Here is a 24,639-nt window from a genome sequence, read left to right on the forward strand (position 1 = left end):
CAAACACTTCTCTAGGCATCCACAAAATCAGATTCTTTTTCATTTTCCTTCTACCTTACCACACACCTCTCTTCAATCACCATTGTGGGCTCCTACCTCTTTCTCTTACTTTTCCGGTCAGTCCTTAATACTCCTTTCCCCTCTGCGCACATTGTGTCACCAGATGATCTTATCTTGTCCCTTGGCTTTAAATATTATCCATGTCCTGTTGACTCACACATCAGAACTCCCATCCTGACAGTTCACCTGAATTTCAACCTCATAAAACATTCATCAACTCAAAATTATTCATTCTCCAAATAATTATTTCCTTTATTCAACAAACATTGAGTGCCTATTATGTGTCTTACATCGTTAAGGTACAAAGAATACAGTAGTGGAAATCAGACAAAATATCTCCATTTGAATGTTGTTGGTTTTTTTGTTTTTCTTTAAATATATTCTTATTGATTTCAGAAAGAAAGGGAGAGGGAGAAAGACGTAGAAATATCAATGATAAGAGAGATTCACTGATCACTACCTCCTGTACACCTCCTACTGGGGTCGAGCCTGCAACCCGGAATCGAGCCCGGGACCCTTCAGTCTACAGGCCAACATTCTATCCACAGAGCCAAACCGACTAGGGGTCCATTTGAATGTTTTGTAGGCAATTAAAACATAATGCATAAAAAGAGTATACATGTTTTCACCCCCAACTTAACTCTTCTATATTTTCATTATGTGATGCATTTTCATCAGCTTTCTCAGACTTTAAAAACCTAGGTGTCCTCTATCTCGCCATGGAAGCAGGCTTTGAGACAAGTATTCTGTGTAAGTGGCTTATTTGGGTGTTTCACGAAACACCAGCAAGGAAGGGAAGGAAAAGCATCTACTAAATAGTTACTAAGCCAGCTATGATAATGTGAAAATGGAGCTTGATCTCACAGGGGAATTTTGAGAAATTATATAAAGTGCATATCTCAGAATTATCACACTGGAAGACTGAAGAAGCTGGGATATTTATACATCCATTCCCACTGGTAATGGACTTTTTTGAGCTGTGGGGGAGAGACGTTAATTGCCCAGTACTTCCAGCTTGCTGGACACATAAGCAGAGCAGCCTTCTGGAAAAAGTCCTTAGACACAGAGAAGCAGAAACTGGCGGCCACAGTTCTTCTGAGCACCTTGAACCATAAAGCCAAACTTACATGGGTAAGGAGCTGACAGTAACTACTACATCCTCCTTGATTCTACCCCATACCCCAAATTTACCCATTAATGAATTCTATCACTCTTCCAAGATCTACTGATAAAACCTGAGTGCAAATCACTGGCATCTTTCATCAGCATTATGGAAATACATAATTCTTCTCACCACTTTCACTCTTGCTTTCTACATTCTAATGTCACACCAAAGCCAGAGGCATCATCTCAGTGCTGGAATCAGGTTACATCCCTCCCCTCATTAAAGTCCTTCCACTGTAATGACATCAAAACCTACACTTACATGTCCTTAGAAGATCGCTTTTCTGATCTTCTACCATTTTTCTTCTTACTCTAAATAATTCTGATGTCACCTTTCTTTGCCTCAAATACAACACGCTGGTTTCTACCTCAAAGAGTTTGCACTTGTTCCTTCTGCCTAGGATGCTCTCTGATAAGCCAGCTAAGATGGAAGCCATGATTACCTCTTTCTCATCACTTAGGCCTGTCCCACACATTATCTCTTCCCAACACCTCAGTTAAATAGCCCTTCCCACCCCTAGTCACTCTCTGACCTCTGATTTTGTTTTATTTATCTAGTCTATTTATCAAATAAAAGGCAAATTCCATCTTCATCTGGTTTAACACTATATTCCAAAACCTAACAGTGCCTGACTCATAGCTGATTTTAAATAATTATTGGTTTAACTTTAAGAAAACATCATGCAAATGGTGAATACTATATGATCCCATTTTTAATGAAATGTGAACAATGACAAAGAAAAATTAATAGAAATAAATACATAGATGACTTCTTTTCCAAAACAACCAAAAGCTAATATTTGGACAGTTAATTAACATGATTAGATAAAGCAAATATACTTAAAATTTTTATTTTAATGTAAAACACCTAACAATAAATTTATCACTAAATATATTAATATAGAGCAAAGACCCTTTTCAGGGTCAGCTGACTAAAATTTCTCTCCTGTTTCACATAAACCTCAAACATAATGGATTATGCATGATTTCTAGCTTTGGTTTCTTTTAATTGAAAGAAGAATAAAGCAAATTATATGTAGGATATAGTACTATCTTGTTCAAATTAATATAAAATATATCTTGAATGGCTTGACTTTATTAGTGATTAAATTAGTTTTCCTAGAAAAAAGTTTCTGTTTTGTCCTGGTATTTCATTATTTTATGCAATATTTAATTGAATTATTTTATTAATAAGGACAGCATGCATAAATTCATTTTGGAGGAAATACCACTAGCCTTTTTGAAGAATGCCCAACTGTGAGAGTGAAATGCAGAAGCATGGTGGAGTAGCCTGCTAGAAGTGAGTTTTCAGGCTGCCGTGGACATTGGTTTATTTTAACCAAGGCATAAATAGTTTCAGTTACTCTAGTGAATCAGTTAAGAAAAGGTAGGTTTAGAAAGACTCCACTATGTTTGTCATAATTCTATTTTCTTGGTGCTAATGAATAAAAATTTAAATTTTCTTCCACATATTTTTTAGTTTGCAAATTTACTACAGTATACATCAATAATACAATAAAATTGAAGTAACACTAAATAATCAGAGTGCTTTTAAAAGTGAACAATTGAGAACATCTGTATTTACCTTGTAATTTTGATTGTTTCAAATTTACTAAAATTTAGTCTAGCAGACTCTCAAATATAAAAGACAATGTATAATTTTTGTTAGTTAAATTTGTATGTTCCTGTCTTAAGGGCTAGAAAGTTCACATTTTAAAGGTATTTCACAGTCTTCAATTTATCACTTACTCATTTTCCTTTTTGCTTTGACAAAGTAAAGAATTTGGAGAGAGGAATAAATATTTAAAGACTAAGAATGAGTCTGAGAAGTTTATTTTTAAGGGCAACCTTTAGCAGGAGTAATATTTTCCTTGAAAGCCAGGATGAGAATATAAATTAAAATATTTTGTTCCTAAGACCCAAGCACATTTGGTGTGGAGCCTCAGGCATGGTGGCATGACTACTGAGAAATAAAGGAACCAAAAGATGCAGTTATTCTTTAACTGCATCCAAAGTGACTTAAATTTTCTAACTTTCAGGGTTGATTAATCTGGGTAGCCAAATAGAAGGGCTAGATTCTTTTCTTTGAAGGATTGCAAACATATGGCTATAGATCCTTCTCTTATATCTGAAAAAGAAATTGAGATCTTATCCCTTACTGAAATGAGAAACAATATACTGGCTTCCAACTTTTTGTCAAACCTCTCTCCCTTTAGGTTTCACCACTGCTATGATTGCAATGCCACCTCCCTTTACAAGTCACCTCCTCCTCTAGACGGCCCCATTTTTGTTAAAACACTAGTGTCTTTCCAGTCACCTAAGCTGGAAGGTGTATCAGTCTCTCTTGTCTTCTTATTCTAGTTTCCTAATCTTGTCTCCTTAGTCTCCTTTCCTACTTCAAAGGGGTCTTCCCTTTCAATCCTGCCTTCGAGCCCTCTGGGGTCTAGTAGTGTCATTACTACCCTAGACTTGCATCACAGATTCCTGCCTTTGCCTGGAGTGAGTCTAATGCACCTGCATGAGCCACCAGATGAGCCTTCTGGGAGCAGAGCAGAAAGACCTCAAGTCAACAAGGTAGAAAGGCCTGACCTTAAAGCTCAGCCTCTACCTTCTAAGCAACATGTCCTCAGACAATATACTAAACATACCTGAGCCTCAGTTCCATCCTCTGTAAAGTGAGAAATAATGTTCATTTTGCTCATTTTTGTGAGAATTAGAGATAATGCAAGGCTAGCATATCTTCATTTAAATACCACAATTGGCATAATATTTTGAATAAAGGATAAACATCATTTGTATTGCACTCTCATATTCTAAAAAAAAATTTGAATTTTCATTCTCTTCTTTCAACTTGGCCCTCCTGCTCTAATCTATTTTTATCAAAATGCTATGTTCAAATTCACCTTCAAGATCCAGTTCAAGCATTACCTCCTACAAATTTTTTTCCAATCATACCAAACTGTCAAATTTTTATAACATTGTAGCAGATATGCCCAGTATTTGGTGATGCTAAAATAACCACAATAAAATAAAATTATTATTATTAATTTAGCTCCATGGTTAAAGACATAAACATCAAATACTTTTGGTGTAGGTTTTCTCATCCCTTCTATATACATATTTGATGAACTCCAACTCTGCACCATTTCTCTGGTGGAAAGAGCAACTGTGCATTTGGTTTTACAGAGACATCTTTTTCCTCCATTCCTTAGTACCAGGAGATTGAAAGCTGTTGAGGAGAAAGTGGATAAATTTGCAAAAGGGTCAAGGAACCTACTAGGAGCAAAACAATCAAGACTCCAATCCAGAATACCTTTGAGGAACTAAGGTTGCCCAGGTAGAGTCAGGTGAGTGAAAACAATCACCAACTGAGAGAGGACACAGCTTGGACAAGACTGAGAGCATTGTGGAAGGGCTAGGGCTGCAAACAACCGGTGACTGGTGTGGGGCTCCTGACTCAGCCATGCTGGCACTAAGGGCAGGCGCCCAGTGCACATTTGCTGTACAAACTAAAGAGCTAACTAACTGGAAGATGAGAACTGGAACAGTGGGAATCCAGGCCAATTTGAGCCCTAGCTCCTGTGGTGAAATGACAAGACATGCAGAGGGAATAGGCAAAAAATGGTCTCTAACAGCAGAGGCCAAAGAAACGTGGGTGGATAAGATGACAATTTGCCACATTTCCAGCAGAAATACCAAAACTCCAAGTCTGGCAACAGCTTCAGGACTGCGGTGTCATTTTCTGGAGTGCTATGTCATTCTCCAGCTTGAAGAGGGCACTTCTGTGTGGAGTACCCTACAATGGAGCCTGTGTTCCCATCAACCAGCCTGATGAAGCTGACCAAGCCTCTGAGTTTCTGGGACTTATCGCAGAATGGTGGATTGTTGTTCATGTACAGTGAGAAGACTACGAAGAAAGAAAACTGTTCATCCTGGTAATTTGGGCATGTAACATTCTCTAGCTGTGACTTTATGTGAGGTTCAATTTACCCTAAACAAGAGTAGGTAAACTCCCATATAAATATATTATTTTCTACATAAGTTCTTTATTACATTTTAAAAATTATTTTTTATAATTATTTAAGACCCAACATTTTTTATTTTTTAAAATTATTTAAGGCTGTGTTTTACTTTGCTTGGTAAATTGATAATTCTTCTGGTACAGGTATATATATATTCTTATCCACATGGTCTAATACCACATATTACATATAGTGGGTGTGCAGTAAATATTTAGAGAATAAATGAATGAGTAATAATATACAAAAATTTTTCATAACGAATTGATATACTCCCATTTCAATATCTGCTTCTGTTTAATAATTTCATTTTCCCTTCTGGTTCAATTTGATCACAGGGTATTCTGAAGATTAATGAATAAAATATTTATGACTTCTTTTAGAAAAGCAAATGAAAGATCAACAGATTTTCTCTCTGAACAATAAAGCAAGATAATTCCTAATATCCCTAGAGCAAATTCACCCTAAAACTCATTTCATTTTGTCTGAAATATCCTTTTAATTTATTAATGTGAATTTAAAGACTATTGGCCAAGAATATCTTGGAAATTAGTACATCAGAGTAAATCCTCGACCATTTCTTAGGCTTTTTCTATCATTAAAATACACAGGCTACAATTTTTTGAAGGACTATCTGTCCAATGTAAATATAATTACTTAGATACCAGTGTCATGAAATAAACATCAATTATTTGATACTAAACCTGGCTCTTATGCATGTTTATTCATTCACTTAATCTCAACTAGTGCATTAAAGTAAGCAGCTACCTACTCTTAGATTCTTTTTTAAAGTATTATTTACAGTTGCATTCTTATTCAATTGTCACATTAGTACAACAGGACATCAAGAAATTCTTTGAATGATTAACTTTACTCTAAACAGAAACAGCACTTGCACTGAAGTTCAGAAATGGTATTTGCCTTGGTGAAAATAGGTATCATTTTTGGAGGATCAGCTATTTGCCAGACACTGTGTTTAAGCAGTATGCCTACACACTTAATCTTCATAGTGACACTATGATATATTATTAGTTCCATTAAATAGAAGAAGCAATTGAGGTTCACAGATATTAAATAATTAGAAGTTTATAAAGGAGTAATAAGCAGACCTTGGTTTTGATAGTCAGGTGATTCTCATCCCCAAATTCCTGTTCTAAGATAAAATAGTTTTAGCAGTCTTTTATAACTGGCATAAAAAAATGAAACAAAATTCATCCTTTAATTTTCTACCTAACAAAGTATCTTCTTAACCTGAAAATGCAGTGACCTGACATTGAGAGTAAATAAATGGTACCTACCATTTCATAAACTTCTCGTTAAACTTAAAAATCTATTAAATAGGGATGTATCATTCTAATAGCATATTTACAATTTTTGTGATTGTGTACATTTTAAGATTATTAATTCAAGTACAAAATAGATTCTTTATAAATGCTTCTTAAAGGTTCTATGTCAATTAACCACCTAACACACAACACACACACTCACCACATATCTACTACAGTGTTATTGCATAAAAGAGATTACAAATGATACTGAAATAATATGACTGGATAATTTAAGCTATAACCACTGTGTCAAAATTTATTCTACATTTCTCAGGCACTGGGAGTTTAAGAGGAGGCAATAATATAGCTCATAATTATAAAACACCCCCAGGAAGGTTTCCAATATTTTTATATGTTAATTTATTATCCTTAGGACAACACACTAAAATTTATTACTTCTATTTGACAAGTGAGGCTCAAAGAGATTAAGTGACAGCATTAGAAAGGATTGGAAATGGGACTCAGATGCTGCCTCCAAACCTCTCTTAGTTAGTTTAATCTATTCAGGAAGGAAAGAGGAGGTATTAGTAGAACTACCACTTACCCAAAATTGATGTGAAACTATAAATTAAAGTTGAAGAAGAAGCAATAAATGTAACACGATTTTCTGGTTTCTAATTCATCACGCTCAACTTTTTACTTCTGGATGCTTAAGGATGCCTTTATATTTGCTTCTGATTATAACCCAGGGATCACCCTTCATGTATAACCTACCTATTCTATGTATCTGCATCTATAAAATAGGATTATATCTGCCCCATGATGTGGTCATGAGGCAACAATGGCACTAGAACATAGTAAGCATTAAATGTATTTCACAAATAGGCTATTTTATAGTAGAGATTGTCAAATACAAATGATAACACACAATGGGAATTAAACTCAGAGTTTATACATAGTCATTATTTGTATTAAAGTTCTTGGGTCTACTCTATAGCCTAGGGTCCTTAAAGTCATACTTTAAATACATTTATGTTCCTATTTCTAATAAGTGACTTGGGAAATTATTTATTTCAAATAGGCAAGAGAATTTCTGTATCGGTGGGACATGTAGGTAAATAATTATAAACAAAGAAGAAAACATCTACTATGGTATATATTTACATAAAAATTAGTTATGATTTATGTTTATTATATAAAATATATATTATTAAACACCAAGTTATTCATTTATTTATAATATCTCCAGTTGTTTTAATTTTTAAAAAACATTTTCTTGATTTCAGAGAGGAAGGGAGAAGGAGAGAGAGATAGAAACATCTATGATGACAGAGAATCATTGATTGGCTGCTTCCTGTATTCCCCCCATCGGCAATTGAGCTTGCAACTGGGGCATGTGCCCTAACCAGGAATTGGACCATGACCTCCTTGTTCATAGGTTCACACTCAACCACTGAGCAACAACAGCCAGGCCCAGTTTTAATTTTTAAATATACTGTTCTAGGAAAGAGCATGACAAAAAAGGCTGCAGTTAAAATAAAAAGGTAACTATTAGGTAATGTCTTCTTTTTAGCCTCCAATTTATCACATATGTGAAGCCCTAAATCTCAGAACATCGCCAGTTCCTAGACAGCAATGCTGGACTTTGCCCTCTTGTCAGAGCATTTGGCCATCACCTTCTCCAGGTGTCCTCGCCATTGACTGTCCCTGCGGAGCCCTATCTTGAATAACAGAAATTTTGGTCTACCTGGACTTCCTTATACATCTGTGATTGGTTATATCCATATGTAACTATATTTAAACATAAAATAAAAAATCTGAGAGAAGGTGAAAAAAAATATGAGCAAAAATGTGTTTATTCTTTACAAGTTTGTATTGAATGATTTCAGATCAATGCTTTGAGGATAAATTTTGTTATTTAAGGTAAAAGGGAAAAAAAAATCTTTTGAATCAAACTTAGCTTTACCAAGTGAAAAGTTTAAAAATAGACCGAAAGAGTAATATGACTGTGCAGTAAGTGCTTCATTGCAACTGCCATTTTTCATGAAAAACACACACACATACACAGTTATTTAAAATAGAAATTCCCTCTTTTTACCCACTTTAGATAAATGCTGATTATTAATCTGCCAATGAGCAAAGGCAATTCGGTGTAATGCTCTATGTTAATAAAACAATAGAGGTTGTTAAGTCATCTAAATTATTTATATTCAGATTAAACTTGCAATTTAGTACATCTTGGAAGGTTAATAGGTATAATAAAGTGTAGAAATAGTGCCATTCTCTTATTCATGCCACGTACTCCATATTCTTTGACTATTCATTGAGTCAATCATAAAAATGCAATAAATGTTGTATTTATGACTTCATTACATACTCTGAAATATCTTATACAAAATTTTCTTCCATATATATAAAATATATATGGACTCAAAATATTTCTTTTGTGGTAAAGACAAAAATAAAACTAACAGCTACATTAATAAATTTTGCAAAATGTTGCATATTTTTTTCAACAAAATATGGAGAAATTACGTAAAACCCCTGAGAAATATATGTCTATTTCTTGCTGTCATAAAATAGCATGGAAAACAAGGAATTGTAACAAAAAATTTGAAGGAAGAATTAGGAAAGTAGATCAATCAAATAAGTACCAAATTAGGAAGACATCAATAATCAAAGTTTGAATATGATTTTGTACCATCAAAGATGTGAGATGTGAGCAATAAAAATTCAGTATCTTCTAATTTTGTCAATTCCCTAAGTTCTGTTAAGAAACTGGTCCTGTCTTCATCACCCAATCCTGAGAGCCTGGGTATCAAATCCTGAGTGTTGTCTACAATGTACACACAATTAAAATTGATCAAAGAAAGGATAATGAATTCATTATTTAGCCACTTTTCATACTTTTCTTTTGGGGTTTTGGTGGAATATGAAATAAAATCAACTTACTCAAAATGATAAGTTATATTGATACACTGCTTGGAAAAGTCTCACATTTATTCTCATTTCAACTGAATTGAAGAAAACAGCTACAGCTAATTAAGCTAAGCAAATATCAGCAAAGGCAGGCTTTTACTTCTAGCAATAAATGAAACCCTGCATGGCCATACTTTATTTCTCTATGCTTCTTTTTTTCATTGACTTTCTAAAAGTAAATCTTTTTACAGTAACAGAGTGATACTTGTCCCCTCTTAGTATATGAGCTACCTCCCTTCTGTAAATTGTGTATATATGATATTAATTTTTTAACATAAGTTGATCAAATTATGAAAAAATGTAAAAGTCTAGGCCGTGTTCTTTTGTTAAAAGGAATTTTAGGAGGACATTGGAACTTAAACACATAAAGAATCACCAATTTTATAAACATTCTACCTTTTTTTGTTAAAAAGAATGGCATTTACTCTTGTAACTCACTAAAATTTTGCTATTTAATCAAAAGCATTTCTAAGCTTTTGTTGTTTAAGGTACTTGTGGGGAAGCACCGGACTTGGTTGGAATGTCTGTAAGGAGGATTCTCCAAAAGGTCAGGGGCCTCTGCGGGGACCTTGCCGAAAGCAGCAGCCCCTACCTTGACTTTTCCAAACAAGTCTGACCCCCTGGGGTATTTTGTAGGAATCTCAATGTTTAGTCTTTAAAGACCAGTCCTGGTCGAAGTATATACTTTCTCAAGGATGCTTACCTTGCTGATGGTATCTAGACCTTAATTTTAGTACAAGCTGTTATGACAATAAAAGCCAAAGAAGGCAGGAGAACAGGGCTACTTGGTGGCAATAGCCAAGTAGTGCCTTAGCCCGCTCTTTCACAGAAACATGTGTTAGAGTATCATTCATCCGTCGCACAGGGTCTGCGGTCAGCCCTGGCAGGTACTTCTCTAATAAATAATTGATACTAGTCTAATTGAAATTTTCTAAATGATTAGGTATCTTCATAATAAAGTTCAAGTGGATAACTAAGAAAAAGCTCTCCAGAATATATCTGGAGAAATGAGATGACCTGGTGATTAGAATACAGTTGTAAACGGATTAAATTATATTAACGCATATTTATTTAAAGAGGCATTCCCTCTTTCATTATGAGCACCTACTGGTCACCAACCACTGAAGTTGGTACCAGGGTTTCAAGGATGATGAAAACTAATTCTTGCCCTGAAAGAGCAGACTATTTAGAAATGGATATGAAAACAAACAAAAACACCAGAGTTAAATTTCAATATGGGGTTAACTATGTGGGAGCACATGGGTAAAAATGTCTGGAGAACTCAGAGAAAATTCACATACAAAGCAACAGATGACCTGAAATTAGAGCAGGAGTATGAATATACCACACATTCTAATACGGAAAGGTGGTTCAGAAAATGGGAACACCCTGTGCTGAAATGAAGAGGTGCATCAAGGTGAGGTGGGTGGCTTGGTGGAGCAGGGAACAGGCAAATATGAGGCCAGATAAGTAGCAGAAGCCAGATCATGAGCCAGATCATGGCTCAAAGAGTCATGAGCAATGTTCTGATAAGATTACTGAGGAGACAGACTCTTGCAGCAACCAGGTGAGAAAGCACTGAGCCCTTAACTCAGGCATTGCTTTGGGGGTGAAAGAAGAATGTAGTTAAGGAAGGTATTGATACAACAGATTTGACAGTGTTTGATGGTTGGTGAATGTAAAAAGAGGAAAAGTGGAATGGAGAGAGCAATTGGTACCCAGAGTTTAAATTTCCAAAACAGTAATCTCCCTACAGCACTCCAAATGACATAACCAACCAACATAGACATTATTGATTTGTGTTGCAAATTTACATTATCAAGGAATACATGTGGTATTCTATATCAACATAAGAAAAAATGGCATTTTAAATCTACTGGATAGGTTATAGGTACATTAGCATTAGTATGCACAGGCATAATTGGAACACTGGGAAGGATGTTTAAGATGTATCTAGACTGTTTAAAATTTACCTTGAGGTGTTCTTGACTTCATTCTCTTGAATTGAGATTGCTGCAAACTCAATAAATCAGTATTAATTTTAACTATCATCAAGCTCTGATGGATTAAAAAAGTGAATTCCCACCCAATAGTAACTTTTCTTGGAGACACAGATATCTATTCAGAAGACTGGGAGAAATGTCATTTGATCAAGCAATAAGAATAGTTTTTCCACACCCCAGGAGCATGGAAATATGTGAATAGTTAATAGAGAATGCACAGTAGAGAATGGCTTTATAATAAGGGCTGATATCTTGGAAAGACATTAGAGCACTAACTGAATGATCGTGTAAGGGCAAGGGGAAAAGTGCTAGAAACATGATATTATGAGGAAAAAAAGCACACACCTTTATGTGTGAAAGAAGAGGGATGGGCTTTCTTTCTTCTTTCTGCTTAACTAGATCAGGCTTGGATGTACTGTATGACTTGGTTGGGTTTATACCAAATGAATATTAACATTTACTGATATATTAACATTAATATATTTAATATAAGGATTAGAAACCATGGAAGAAGAAACTACAACTATAGGAAAAATGGCCTTGTGTTCCACGGTCATTTATCTGATAAACATTTAATGTAGGGGTCAATGAAACTGCTAACTCAACCAGAAAAAAAATCTTATAAATCCAGTTCATCGTGTCCTTTTATAGCTCAAACATGAAGAGTGTTAAAGTATAAGTATTATGATCTTATATAGTGACAAATTACTATGATACTGATAATAATGGGTCTTGCGAAACTAGGAACTTCACTGATAGTACCATTTCTTTATGGGATCATAGAAAGAAAAAAAGAAGAAGAGTAATAAAACTGAGATCTCGTGAATTTAATGAAGGGAATATTTTCAATGCCACAATGCCAGGCTATAATTCTTTTCTGACTAGAATCCTCTTAACTTCCTGATGCCATTCATGGTGAAAATAGCCTATTAATTTGTTTTCCTAAACATTTAATGACTAGGAAGGAAATAGATTACAATATAATCTTAAATAGGAAAGAAAAAGATTGTTCATGCAAGGCATAAATATGCCAACATCTTTATACAGATTTGATGCTGATTTTCTTTTTATAATAATCATGCACTATTTTATAATTAAAATTAATATTACATAACAAAAATACTTTATATGTACTTTTTATGTCATTACATAATGTTGTATAATAGACTATTTTAAAAAATATTATTAATTTTCCAAAAGGGAAATTTTAAAACATTAATCAATCAGAATGTATTTTGAAAGACATATTTATTTTAATAGCAAGCTTCATCTCTTCTTCCAAAATATTTTGTGTTCCATGTTCAATTTATAAATATAACAAAATAAATAGCTGGTACATATTTTAGAAAAGAAATGTTCTTCAAAAAGTGCTCATTAAATTAAGTTTATCTTTAGCCCACTTGTTTAAAAAAGTTCTCATGTAAGTTTTCTGGTTAAATATTTATAGCTTGCACTAACTAAAATAAAAATATGTAAGTGAAGGGGAAATTATCTCTTATATGTGAAAACTTTCAAAATGTTTCTTATATAAAATGCCACTTAAAAAGCATTTAATGCCTATACCAAAGAGAAGAATGTTGGCATTCAAAATTCTTCTAAAAATTTCAAAAACATATTATCTGTAATTTTTTTCTAGGTTGTATATTATTTTAATCTGGATATACTTAAGAGAAAAAATATCTTTTACTTTTAAGTTATTTACATATTGTCTGCTCAAAAAGGTTTCTCAAACATACCTTAACCTAAGGCTTAGGTTAAGACAAAATAGTAGAACTAATCAACCCTCTCTTTTTTTATGAAAAAGAGTAAAATTCCCCTCCTATTATTTATTTAAAACATTAATATAGATATAAGACATCTTCAAATTCTAGTAGGTTATTTTCCTCACTAAAACAATATAAATGTCATTTTGTCATCAGAAACTTAGTTGCTGAGGGTAACAATGATTTTCTCACAATCTCTATGAAGTCGCTCAATTTGTATTACTAAATCATCATTTAAGAGGTAAATTTAAAATTTCCCTTTATTTCACTACAACATTAAAAACATAATCTGAAGACCAATTGAAGTAATTAATGAAAAATTTACAGTCATAATAGAAAAAGCTTTCCCACACAACAGGAATACAGAGGCTGGCAAAAGTAGGTTTATAGTTGTAAATACTCAAAACAGTTCATTCTTGTATTATTATCAATATATTAATTATTGTATTAACCTCCTTTTGCCCACCTATGTATTTACATTTATAAAGTTTCCACTTCAGATTGATGCGTTAAAAGCAGGTGGTAATGACCTAGGAAATGTAAAAATTGCCAAAATAACGAACTATTTCCTAAATTGTAGCAATAATTAAAATAGATTTTATGAGAATACATCAGACATTTTCATTTGTTTAAATATTATTGTATGAACCCACACAATACTAAAAGGTAGCCAGTAGCTACAATTGGCTATTGAAATGTGACTAGCCCAAATTAATATATGTGGTGTCAAACACACTCCAATTTTCAAAAACTTAGTAGAAAAAATCCAAATATCTCAGTCATAAGTTTATATTTATTATCTAGTTAAATAATAGTATTTTTAATATAATGGGTTAAATAAATTAATAACTGATTTTACCTGTTTTTTTGTGTATGTTTTATAACACAGCTATTAGAAAATTTAAATTATATATGTGCCTTGCATTAGATTTTTATTTCACTGGCAGCATTGGTATAAAAAACTAAAGTTATATAAGAATATAACCTTCTTTTACAGTTTCTGTGTTAATCCAATATAAGTATAAACTAGCACTTGAAAATGACAATTGTGATTCTGGTTAGTCTTGAGCATTTAAGAGTAAACTAAAAAAAAAAAGTTCACATAGCAATTACTTATATCTGACAAAATAGAATTTAAAAGAAAGGCTATATAGTAAGAAACAAAGAAGTTTATTACATAATGACAAAAAGAGCAATCCAACAAGAGGATATAACCTTTGTAAACATTTACATACCAAAAAGTAGGTTTATAGTTGTAAATACTCGAAACAGTTCGTTCTTGTATTATTATTTATATATTAATTATTGTATTAACCTCCCTTTGCCCACCAACATAGGACCAACTAAATCTATAAAGCAAATCTTGGTGGATATAAAGGAAGAGATCGTCAGTAATACAGTCATAGTAGGGGACTTTAACACCCCATTGATATCAATAGATTGATCTTCCTGAGAGAAAATCAACAAGGACACAGCACCCTTAAATGACATACGAGATTAGATGGATTTAATTGATATCTTCAGAGCATTTCACCCCAAAGCAGCAGAATATACATTCTTTTCAAGTGCATATGGAACATTTTCTAGGATAGACCAAATGTGAGAAGACAGAACAAATCTCAATAAATTTAGTAAGATTGAAATGTTACTAATAATGAATGGGTTAACAATGGGATTAAGGAAGAAATTAAACGATTCCTTGAAACTAAGGAAAATCAGACTACGATAACCCAAAATCTATGGGAAAACAGTCCTAAGAGGGAAATTCATAGCAATACAGGCCTACCTCAAGAAACGAGAAAAATTTCAAATAAACAACCTACCTTTACACTTAATGGAACTAGAAAGAAAAATAAAGAAAGCTTAAAGTGGGTGGGAGGAAGGATAAAGTAAAGGTCAGAGCAGACAAAAAAAATAGAGTCTAAGAAAACAATATAGAAGATCAATGAAACAAGCCAGTCAGAGAAAGATAAATATCACATGATCTCACTCATTTGTGGAATATAATGAACAACATAAACTGATGAACAAAAACTGACCCAGAGAGACAGAGAAGTATTGATCAGACTGTCAAATCTCAAAGGGAAGGTAGGGGAGGGTGGGGGTAAGGAGGAGAGATCAACCAAAGGACTTGTATGCATGCATATAAGCCTAACCAATGGACACAGACACCGGGGGGGCGGGGGTGAGAGCATGATTGGGGGGTGAGGTGGGGAGCAATGGGGGGATAAGAACACATATGTAATACCTTAATCAATAAAGAAAAAAAGAAAAGTTAAACAAGATTGGTGAACCTTTAACCAGTATCATCAAAAAAAAGAGAGAGAGGATCAAAATAAATAAAATCAGAAATGAAAGAGAAATAACAATTGACTCCACCCAGAAATAAAAGGGATTGTAAGAAAATATTACAAACAACTATATGCCAACAATTGGACAGTCTTGACAAAATAGATAAATTCCTAAGTATATGAAATTTTAAAATATATTGATTTGCTTTAAAACAAGATGTATAGCTATAAAAGTTGGAGTTATTTTAACTCTGAATGTGTGCCATGTAGGACACTGTGTTCTTCTTATTGGTGAAGGGGCTCTCACAGAAATTCAAGTTTGGAAGGATTTCCTTTGTCGTTTCAGATTTGGTTGTTTGGTTTTGAGGGATGGGATATGGAGCTAGAAGTGTGGGAGGGATTTCTCCAACATTGACATCTACTCCATGAGCTTTTTCTATGTGCTTGTTTTATAGTTTATTAAAATTACTTGATATTAAAAATTTATTAAAAGTGAGTAAGTTCAAGGGATATTTTGTGTAATGTAAGTCATCCATATGGATATCAGATATCAGAAACCAACATGTTGAAGAGTGATCATATATTGGCCATAAGGAATTGTTTAGATTTCCAATTAAAATCAGAAGGACAACTGTCAGGCAATGTCTTCTTTTCAGTCTCTAATTTATCATATTATGGCACTAATTAATTTTAGAGAAATTTCTACACTGTAGTATTCTAACCATAGTTAAAATGTCTCTAGAGATACTTTGATAAAAGTGTAAATTTTCAATAAAGAACTAATTTTAAAAATTTCAAAAGAATTATTTGTAATAGTAGTTCTGATATGTCTTTAAGGTCAAACAATTAATCCAGCATTAAGATCCAGAGAATTTAATAATTTATGCAATATTACTTAGAAACACATAAACTGATGTTTAAGTGGTTATTCATACCGTCATAAATCCATCCAGCAAACCTGAATCGGGTTTCGGAGGTGCCTGCAACCGTTCCATCGACCATTTTTCTATGATGGAAGAGACTTGCGTATTTTCGGTATTTAATATTCTGAACCCTGTCATGTTAACGCCACTGTATCGGTAGGGCTCTACATCAAGAGCGAAGAGGTCCTGAAAGACAAATGTTTTCATGTTATTATCCAAAGAGTATATTTACAAGCATGCATAATTGAAATAGTCACTTATTCTTGCTTGCCTTAGGATACATATATACACACACTATTCTAATTCCACCAATTCTACAACAGGCTTTTTACAGCCACCTTCAAGATTTACATGAGCTTTCTTTTCCATGTTAAGGATAGCTTATCCTTAAATATTATGCATTACTATTTCACTTTTAACTAACTAGAGGTATCTTTTCTATGCCCTGCTTTTTTGGCTGGTTATTGCCATTTTATATTTTAGGTGTTTTTTGTTTTGTTTTATTTTGTTTTAAGAAACAGGTCACAATATATGGCTTCTAACTAAATAAAAAATATATCAAAACAGAAAAAAAAAGTTAAGAAGACTGTCCTTTTCGGTTGCAGAATACCTGCAGTCCCTTTGCGACACCCTATCTGGCAACTTCATAAGGAACCCTTTAGATTGCCAATCTGTATACAGTGAATGCTCTGCTTTGCCCTTTGTTTTTCACAGAAGACAGGAGACCAAAGCTATCAAAGTACTTGGATGGCACCATGAAAACATGCAGCACATTAGACCTTTGCCTTTTCTCTAAACGATCTTACCGCCACAAAAGAACCAGGAGCAAGAGTAATGACATTGGTTCTATGTAAAGCTTGCCTTGGACACGTACAGCTATACAGGTTAGATAACAGGAATAAAATTATGTGAATCTTTAGTTTTTTCTTTTTCAATGTTTGCAGTCAAGCCAAGGATATATATCCAATGCGGTAAATAATATATTTCAATGTATGCGAAGGGGTAAAGAGTAGAAGTCAGCAAAAGTCAGAAGACAGATGATTAATTTTCATAGTCAGAAACAACTTCCTAAAGCAGATGGATTCTGAGCTGCCATCAAAGAGTGATCAGGCTTTTGAGAGGCGAAAGGGGAAAGGAGGCCATTTGAAGTGTCAGTAGAGATAAAAATTAGAAAATATACAACCTATCCAGGAGACTGATCTAGATCAGTTTGGCCACAAAAGAGAATTCATAAAAGACAGTAGCAGCAAACAAACAAATCAACTAGAAAAGTTAGGTTAGAATCAAACTAAAAAGGCCTCAATTACAGGCTGTGTTCTATACACTGCACACTAGTTCTTTTCGTATTTTTTTTTTTTCTTATTAAGAGATGCTTTTGATTTCCCTAAAATCATACGATTATGGGAGAACTAAATTTTGGCATAATTTGCTGATGAGTGAAGGCTTCCACTCCCTCTCCACCAGCCTATCATTGAGATTCTTACAGGCCACAAAAATTCTCCTGGTGGGAAGTGATAAAGAGATAGTACAGCAGAGTTAACCTTAATATTTATCAGTAAAATGCAACTTACAGCTAGAAGGATCTCCAGTGGAGAGTTTTAATACAGGAAGCTATTGTGATCAATTAAATCTTAGTAATTTGATCTGGTAGTTTCAACCCTCCGAAAAACAAGGTGATTACCTGGAAGACTTTTAAGTTAACAGAGGAAAAAAGCATTTGTTAAATTGGTCACTGGGGCCCTAACCATTCGGCTCAGTGGATAGAGCGTCAGCTTGCGATTCCGGTCAAGGGCCTGTACCTTGGTTGCGGGCACATCCCCAGTGGGGAGTGTGCAGGAGGCAGCTGATCGATGTTTCTCTCTCATCGATGTTTCTAAATCTCTATCCCTCTCCCTTCCTCTCTGTAAAAAATCAATAAAATATATTTTTAAAAAAATTGGTCACTGGGGAAATAGAGAAGATGCATGCTAGAGACACTATGGAGGAAAGAACAGTAGAATTTTGTTGGTGATAATGAGGCAGAGACAATAGAAATTTTGAAGGAAGTCAGAAGAGGCGTCAATTTAGAGGATAATATATTAAGTTTAAATAATTTGAAATGATCTTAATGACACAACAATTAGGATTATTCTTCAATGTAGCAATACTAATACACAACAATTCAAGACTATTACAGATGGACATTAGGATCTTATTTGAACAAAGGTAATAATTGGAGCTTTAAATACATACCATTTCTGAAGAAAATGATCAAAGATAAAAAAAAAAAAAAAAGAAAAGAAAATAGGATGGAGGCCCAAATTTGGAGATACTTTTTGGAGACAGGCAGGAAACAAAGTTTGGAGACATACAGCTGTTTCACAGGGGAAGGTGTTAAAAGAAACAGGCCCCAAATGGAATCACTTTTGCAAAGCCCATGTCACCCAACCAAGGCTTAATACTTAACCTAATTGCATTTTCAAACTTCCTTGGAAATTTCATCTTACTGGTCTGTCTGTAATTTCCAGGTCAACAACAGTGAGGTAATCTGCCTAAATATACCCTTTTGTCCCCCAATAGGAGGTAACCTTGCCTGAAATAACCCTTTCCTGCATTTATTACTTCCTCTTCCCACCCTTCTCTCTGCCTTTAAAAGCCTTTTGTACACCCCCTCAGAGCTCCTCTCCACTTGGTAGACAGAATGCTGTCCGATTCAAAATGATTCAATAAAGTCAACTAGATCTTCAACTTTACTTATTTAAATGTTATGTTTTTAATAAAGAGAAATCAGGATATGACATGATAAAGAAATAGAGTAAGTAGGTTTGATAAAACAGCAAAGTCAGGTTTTTGTGCATATTAAGGAAAAACTGTGTGGTGGGTATGTACAGACAAAAGATAAATGTAACATGCAATTTTCTAATATTTAATTAAATAATATTGACCTAAAAACCAACTAAATATAGACAAATACAATATAGTAAATTTAATCTACTAAAAGAGCACCTTCAACAAATATGATTTTTATAAAGTGAATAGAGTTAACCACATAAGCATTTGTGCTTTTCTAAAACATTGATTTCTCAGTGAACTAGTTTTGAATTGCATTATGTTCTGAAACTCATCTACAGATGAGATAATATTTTGAATTTAATATCTAAAATGATTTTATTTCAGTATCACCAGCTTCCCACCAAGAAATATTAGTTCTTTGTTATGATAATTCCTCCTGGGCTTTATCAAAATAATATACAGTATAACTACAACAGTGTCAGTCATATTATTTCTTCTCACTCAAAAACCCATTTCCCATTCTGGAAAGTCATAATAATAAAATTTAGAGCATTACTTTATGTTTTATAAATTACTTACCAGAGTGGTAAAGATATAATGATAATATTCTGTCATCATCCCCATAGCTAATGCCTAAGAAATAAAAAATAAAAATAAGTAAATATAAGTATACTGATCCTGAAGGTACACATTATATGAAATACATTATGTCAACAAGACAAATGAGAACGAAATAGTATGATTTAATAAAGAATCAGTCTATATTACTAAGGTCACATTAAAATTGAGTCAAACTAAATCTTTCCTTCATAGTTGAAGAAGATTAGTGGTTACTGAAGAAATTTCAGAACTAATTATCTTGATAGAATAGCTATTAGTTGAATGTGTGCAATTGTGAAGCTTATTGCTTTGCATATTGAAGGAGAAATTTCATTTGACACAAACCTGAGATAGCACATCTTAGTTCATTATGTGTGTAATGTGTCCACCATTAATACCCTAATGAGGAACACCATTTTATTTTGATAAAAGGTATTACTCAATTAGGGAAAAATGTGCTGCAAAGTACAATGCCAATAGGAATTTTTTTAGCATTTTAGAGATGTTTCCCCAACATTAAAGAAGCAGGTGTAAATCACCACTGTCATTCAAAAAGTACAGATAAAAAATATATTTTTATTAATAGGCCAATTTCAATCCTCTATGTTTTATTTCATACTTTTAAGTCCTTGTCAATATTAGACTACTAATATTAAAACAAAGACTTTTGGATAAAGAGTCAGTAGAAAACAAGCATTTTCAGGTGCATCTAACATCCAATACTGTTCCACACACTAACTACACAAATTCATTCTGGGCGGAGGTGGCATCTTAGCTATTAAGGCATGCATGTCAATTAGTGTCTTCAATTTGCCTCAGAAAAATCTAGCCTGCCCCAAGCTCCACTCAGTTTTAAAGCTTTCAGAAAAGAGAACTTCAAATTCACTGTTGCTCAGTATTTAGAAAAAGCTTAGTTAGTGTAAACAAATTAAGCAAACAAATAAGCAAATAAGGCTACACTGATAAATCCATTATTTTTTTCTGGATATTTAAAATATTGGATTAAACCCATCTATGTCTCCTCTCCAAATCCTATACCATATCCTCAGAGTTCCATCATTAACCAATGTTGAAGAATCTCAGAAAAAATTATAAATCATAAAATAGAGTCCTAGTAAATGTTGTCTTGCTACATTAAGAAGAAGGAAGTTATTTGATTTATTCTTGAATTGGTTTCTAGAATAACTGAGTTCTATAGAAAAAGCTTAGTTAGTGTAAACAAATTAAGCAAACAAATCTCTGGGACAAGGTAACTTAAAAAAATACTGCTGTATATATGTGGTTTGCCAGTGTTATAGAATCTAAAAGGACATATTCTGTGTGATAATGTTACTCTGACTTCTTAATTTTCACATTCTCATTTTACCTTTGCTCTGAATTTTCGTTTTCTAATCCATATATTTACATATACATATATATATAGCCAGCAACCGGAACGCTGTAATGACCAGAATGACCAGTTGCTATGATGCACTGCAACCAGAGACCAGAGAACCGGCCTGATCCGAGGGTTGGGCTGGACTGCCAACATCCTGCAGCCCCTCCCTCTGGCAAGCCCAGCCCCCTTTGGGCCCTCACCACCCGGATCAGCTGGCAAACCCTCCCCCCTGCCAGCCCCACCTCTGATCGCTCCCCTACCCCAACAGGGAGTGGGACCAGCTGGCCAACCTCCTGCAGCCATTCCCCCCACCCAGCCCAACACCAGATCGACCTAAAGACCCCAATTAGGGGCAGGGCCACCAGCCAACCGCCTGCAGCTTCTCCTCCAGGCAGCTGGCCCCCAATTGGCCCCACCAACCCCAATTGGGGGTGAAGCCCACCGGCCAATTGCCCTCCGCCCCTCCCCACAGCTGCCCGGCCCTGATCGGGCCCCAATTGGGGCAGGCCGGTCTGACAACCTCCCACCACCTCCTCTTCCCAACAGGCCTGGCCCCGATCCACCCCAATTTGGGCCAGGCTGGCCAGACCCCACCCGTGCACGAATTCGTGCACTGGGCCACTAGTCTTGTTATAATTATGTATCTTTTTCTGTTGTGTATATATTTTAAATATTATCATAATTCTGTTTTCTAACTAGTATGTGTATCCTGACCTAGGTTTATTTTAGAATAAATATTTCTTACTATCTCTAAGTCAGAATACACATAAGAAAACAAGTATAAAATAATGAATGAATCAAAGAGAAGGGAGAATGGAAATTCTATTAAAGATGATAGGCCTCTCACCTTTCAAATAGCAAAATAAGTCATAGTTAGTTATTCTAGGGACAAAATAGCTGATCATTTACATGCTAATTGGAAGCCTAGAGAGAGAGCCTACCAAAGCTCTGTTACTGACAAATAGCTGAGAATTAACTTACTCCAGGAATAAAGAAAAGGTCTCCTTTCCAAGGCTGTTATTTTTTTTAAATACATTTTTTTATTGATTTCAGAGAGGAAGAAAGAGAGGGAGAGAGAGAGAAATATCAATGACGAGAGAGAATCATTGATCAACTGCCTGCTGCACATCCCACAATGGGGATAGAGTCTGCAACCTGGGCATGTGCCCTGACCAAGAACTGAACCATGACCTGCTGGCTTATAGTTCGATGTTCAACCACTGAGCCATACTGGCTGGGCAAGTCTGTGTATTCTTAATGTGATCAAGAATTGTTTGATATCAAATGAAAACAAATTCCTACTCTAGATTTCAGTGCTTACTTTATTGCATTATTTTGCTCATTAAAAAAAACCAAAAAACAAACCTCACATGCTTTATTACCCAAATATAACACTAGATCAATTTTCCAAATCCAATTAAATATTTTACTGTAGTGAAATCAATATTCATATGGGAATATTGGACAAACTTCTGTTTAATAAAATAACCATGTTAAAACAGGCATTTACTGTTGGTAATTATATGTTAAAGGACATAATTTGACATCTGACTCTACATCACTCTCTAGTAGTGAAATTTTATCCTACACATGAAAGATTTCAAGACAGTTAAAAAATTCTAAACACCATGGTGTTAGCCAATGTACACAAAAATTCTAAAACACAAAGTATAAAAACTTATGTTCAAATCCAGGTTTTACCACATTGTAAGTATATGGCCTTGAACTAACTATTTAACTCCCAACATTAGTTCACTCATCTGTAAGATATCTACACTAATAAAAGACAAACATGCAAATTGACGTTCCTTTCCTACATCTTAAGCCACGCCCACCAGCCAATCAGAGCGACTATATGCAAATTAACCCAACCAAGGTGGCGGCCAGCAGCCACAGAGCTGGAGCAAGCAGGAGGCTTGGGTTGCCCCTGGCGATGGAGAAAGCCGAGCTTCCCTCCCTCCCGCCCTGGCCGGCTCTGAGCTCCTCTCAAGGCTACAAAGTTTTAATTATAGAAGGTAAATAAATCCCAAAAGAAAAAAGAAAAAAGGAGAGGCTGGGAGCTTCCGTCACTGCGGGGGCTTGGCCAGCCTGAAAACGGCCCTCAGCCCCTCACCCAGATTGGCTAGGCACCCCAGTGGAGAACCCCCACCTTAAAGGGGTGTGGCCAGCCTGAAAATAGCCATCAGCCCCTCACTCAGGCTGGCCAAACCTCCATGAGCTGAGGGTCCCCACTGGGGGGGGGCCTGACCAGCCTGCAAACAGCCCTCAGCCCCTCACCCAGATTGGCCAGGCACCCCAGTGGAGAACCCCCACCTTAAAGGGGTGTGGCCAGCCTGAAAATGGCCCTCAGCCCCTCACCCAGATTGGCCAGGCACCCCAGTGGAGAACCCCCACCTTAAAGGGGTGTGGCCAGCCTGAAAATAGCCATCAGCCCCTCACCCAGGCTGGCCACACCTCCATGGGCTGAGGGTCCCCACTGGGGGGGAGGGGCTTGACCAGCCTGAAATCGGCCCTCAGCCCCTCACCCAGATTGGCCAGGCACCCCAGTGGAGAACCCCCAACTTAAAGGGGTGTGGCCAGCCTGAAAATAGCCATCAGCCCCTCACCCAGGCTGGCCAGGCACCTCAGCGGGACCCCCACCCTGATCCAGGACACCCTTCAGGGCAAACCAGCCAGCCCCCACCCATGCACCAGGCCTCTATCCTATATAATAAAAGGGTAATATGCAAACTGACCTTAACAGCAGAAAGACTGGGAATGACTGGTCACTATGACACACACTGACCACCAGGGGGCAGATGCTCAATGCAGGAGCTGCCCCCTGGTGGTCAGTGCACTTCCACAGGGGGAGCTCTGCTCAGCCACAAGCCAGGCTAATGGCTGCCAGTACAGCGGTGGTGGTGGGAGCCTCTCCCGCCTCCTCAGCAGCCCTAAAGATGTCCTACTGCAGCTTAGGCCTACTCCCCGCTGGCAAGTGGACATCCCCCGAGGGCTGCCAGAGGGATGTCTGATTGCCAGCTTAGGCCCAATCCCCTGGGGAGCGGGCCTTAGCCAGCAGGTGGTCATTCCCCGAGGGGTCCCAGATTGTGAGAGGGCACAGGCTGGGCTGAGGGACCACCCCCCCCCCCGAATGCACAAATTTTTGTGCACCTGGCCTCTAGTAAGCTAATAATAATTGCTGTTTTCAAAGGTGCTATTAGGTCTGAATAGTGCTGAAATAATATTAAGAAATCTTACTGCTATAAATTATTTCATTTGATTTAGTATTATCTTTTTAAGTAGGCAATGCTTATTCTGGAAGGAATCTTTCTTTTTTATTAAATGTCCTGTTAATAAAATTATATAGATTGCAAGTGTACAATTCTATAATACATCATCTGTACATTGCATTGTGTGTGTACCACACAAAGTTAAATCTT

General features: G+C 35.5%; 1 protein-coding gene across 4 annotated transcripts in view; it reads right to left on the reverse strand.

Annotated features, from left to right (window-relative positions):
* GRIK2 (glutamate ionotropic receptor kainate type subunit 2) overlaps positions 1 to 24,639 on the reverse strand; it is a 560,389-nt gene that overhangs the window by 296,758 nt on the left and 238,992 nt on the right. For all 4 annotated transcript variants that reach the window (XM_070418015.1, XM_070418017.1, XM_070418019.1 and 1 more), the window contains exons 5-6: positions 19,822 to 19,875; positions 16,483 to 16,656 (exon numbers count right to left, since the gene is read on the reverse strand). In XM_070418015.1, the coding sequence (XP_070274116.1) occupies positions 16,483 to 16,656; positions 19,822 to 19,875 (228 nt within the window). The remainder of the gene's footprint in view (positions 1 to 16,482; positions 16,657 to 19,821; positions 19,876 to 24,639) is intronic.

This window comes from Myotis yumanensis, unplaced genomic scaffold (assembly GCF_028538775.1).
Source record: "Myotis yumanensis isolate MYYU_CA2020_CCGP unplaced genomic scaffold, mMyoYum1.0.hap1 SCAF_6, whole genome shotgun sequence".
Lineage (NCBI taxonomy): Eukaryota > Metazoa > Chordata > Mammalia > Chiroptera > Vespertilionidae > Myotis > Myotis yumanensis.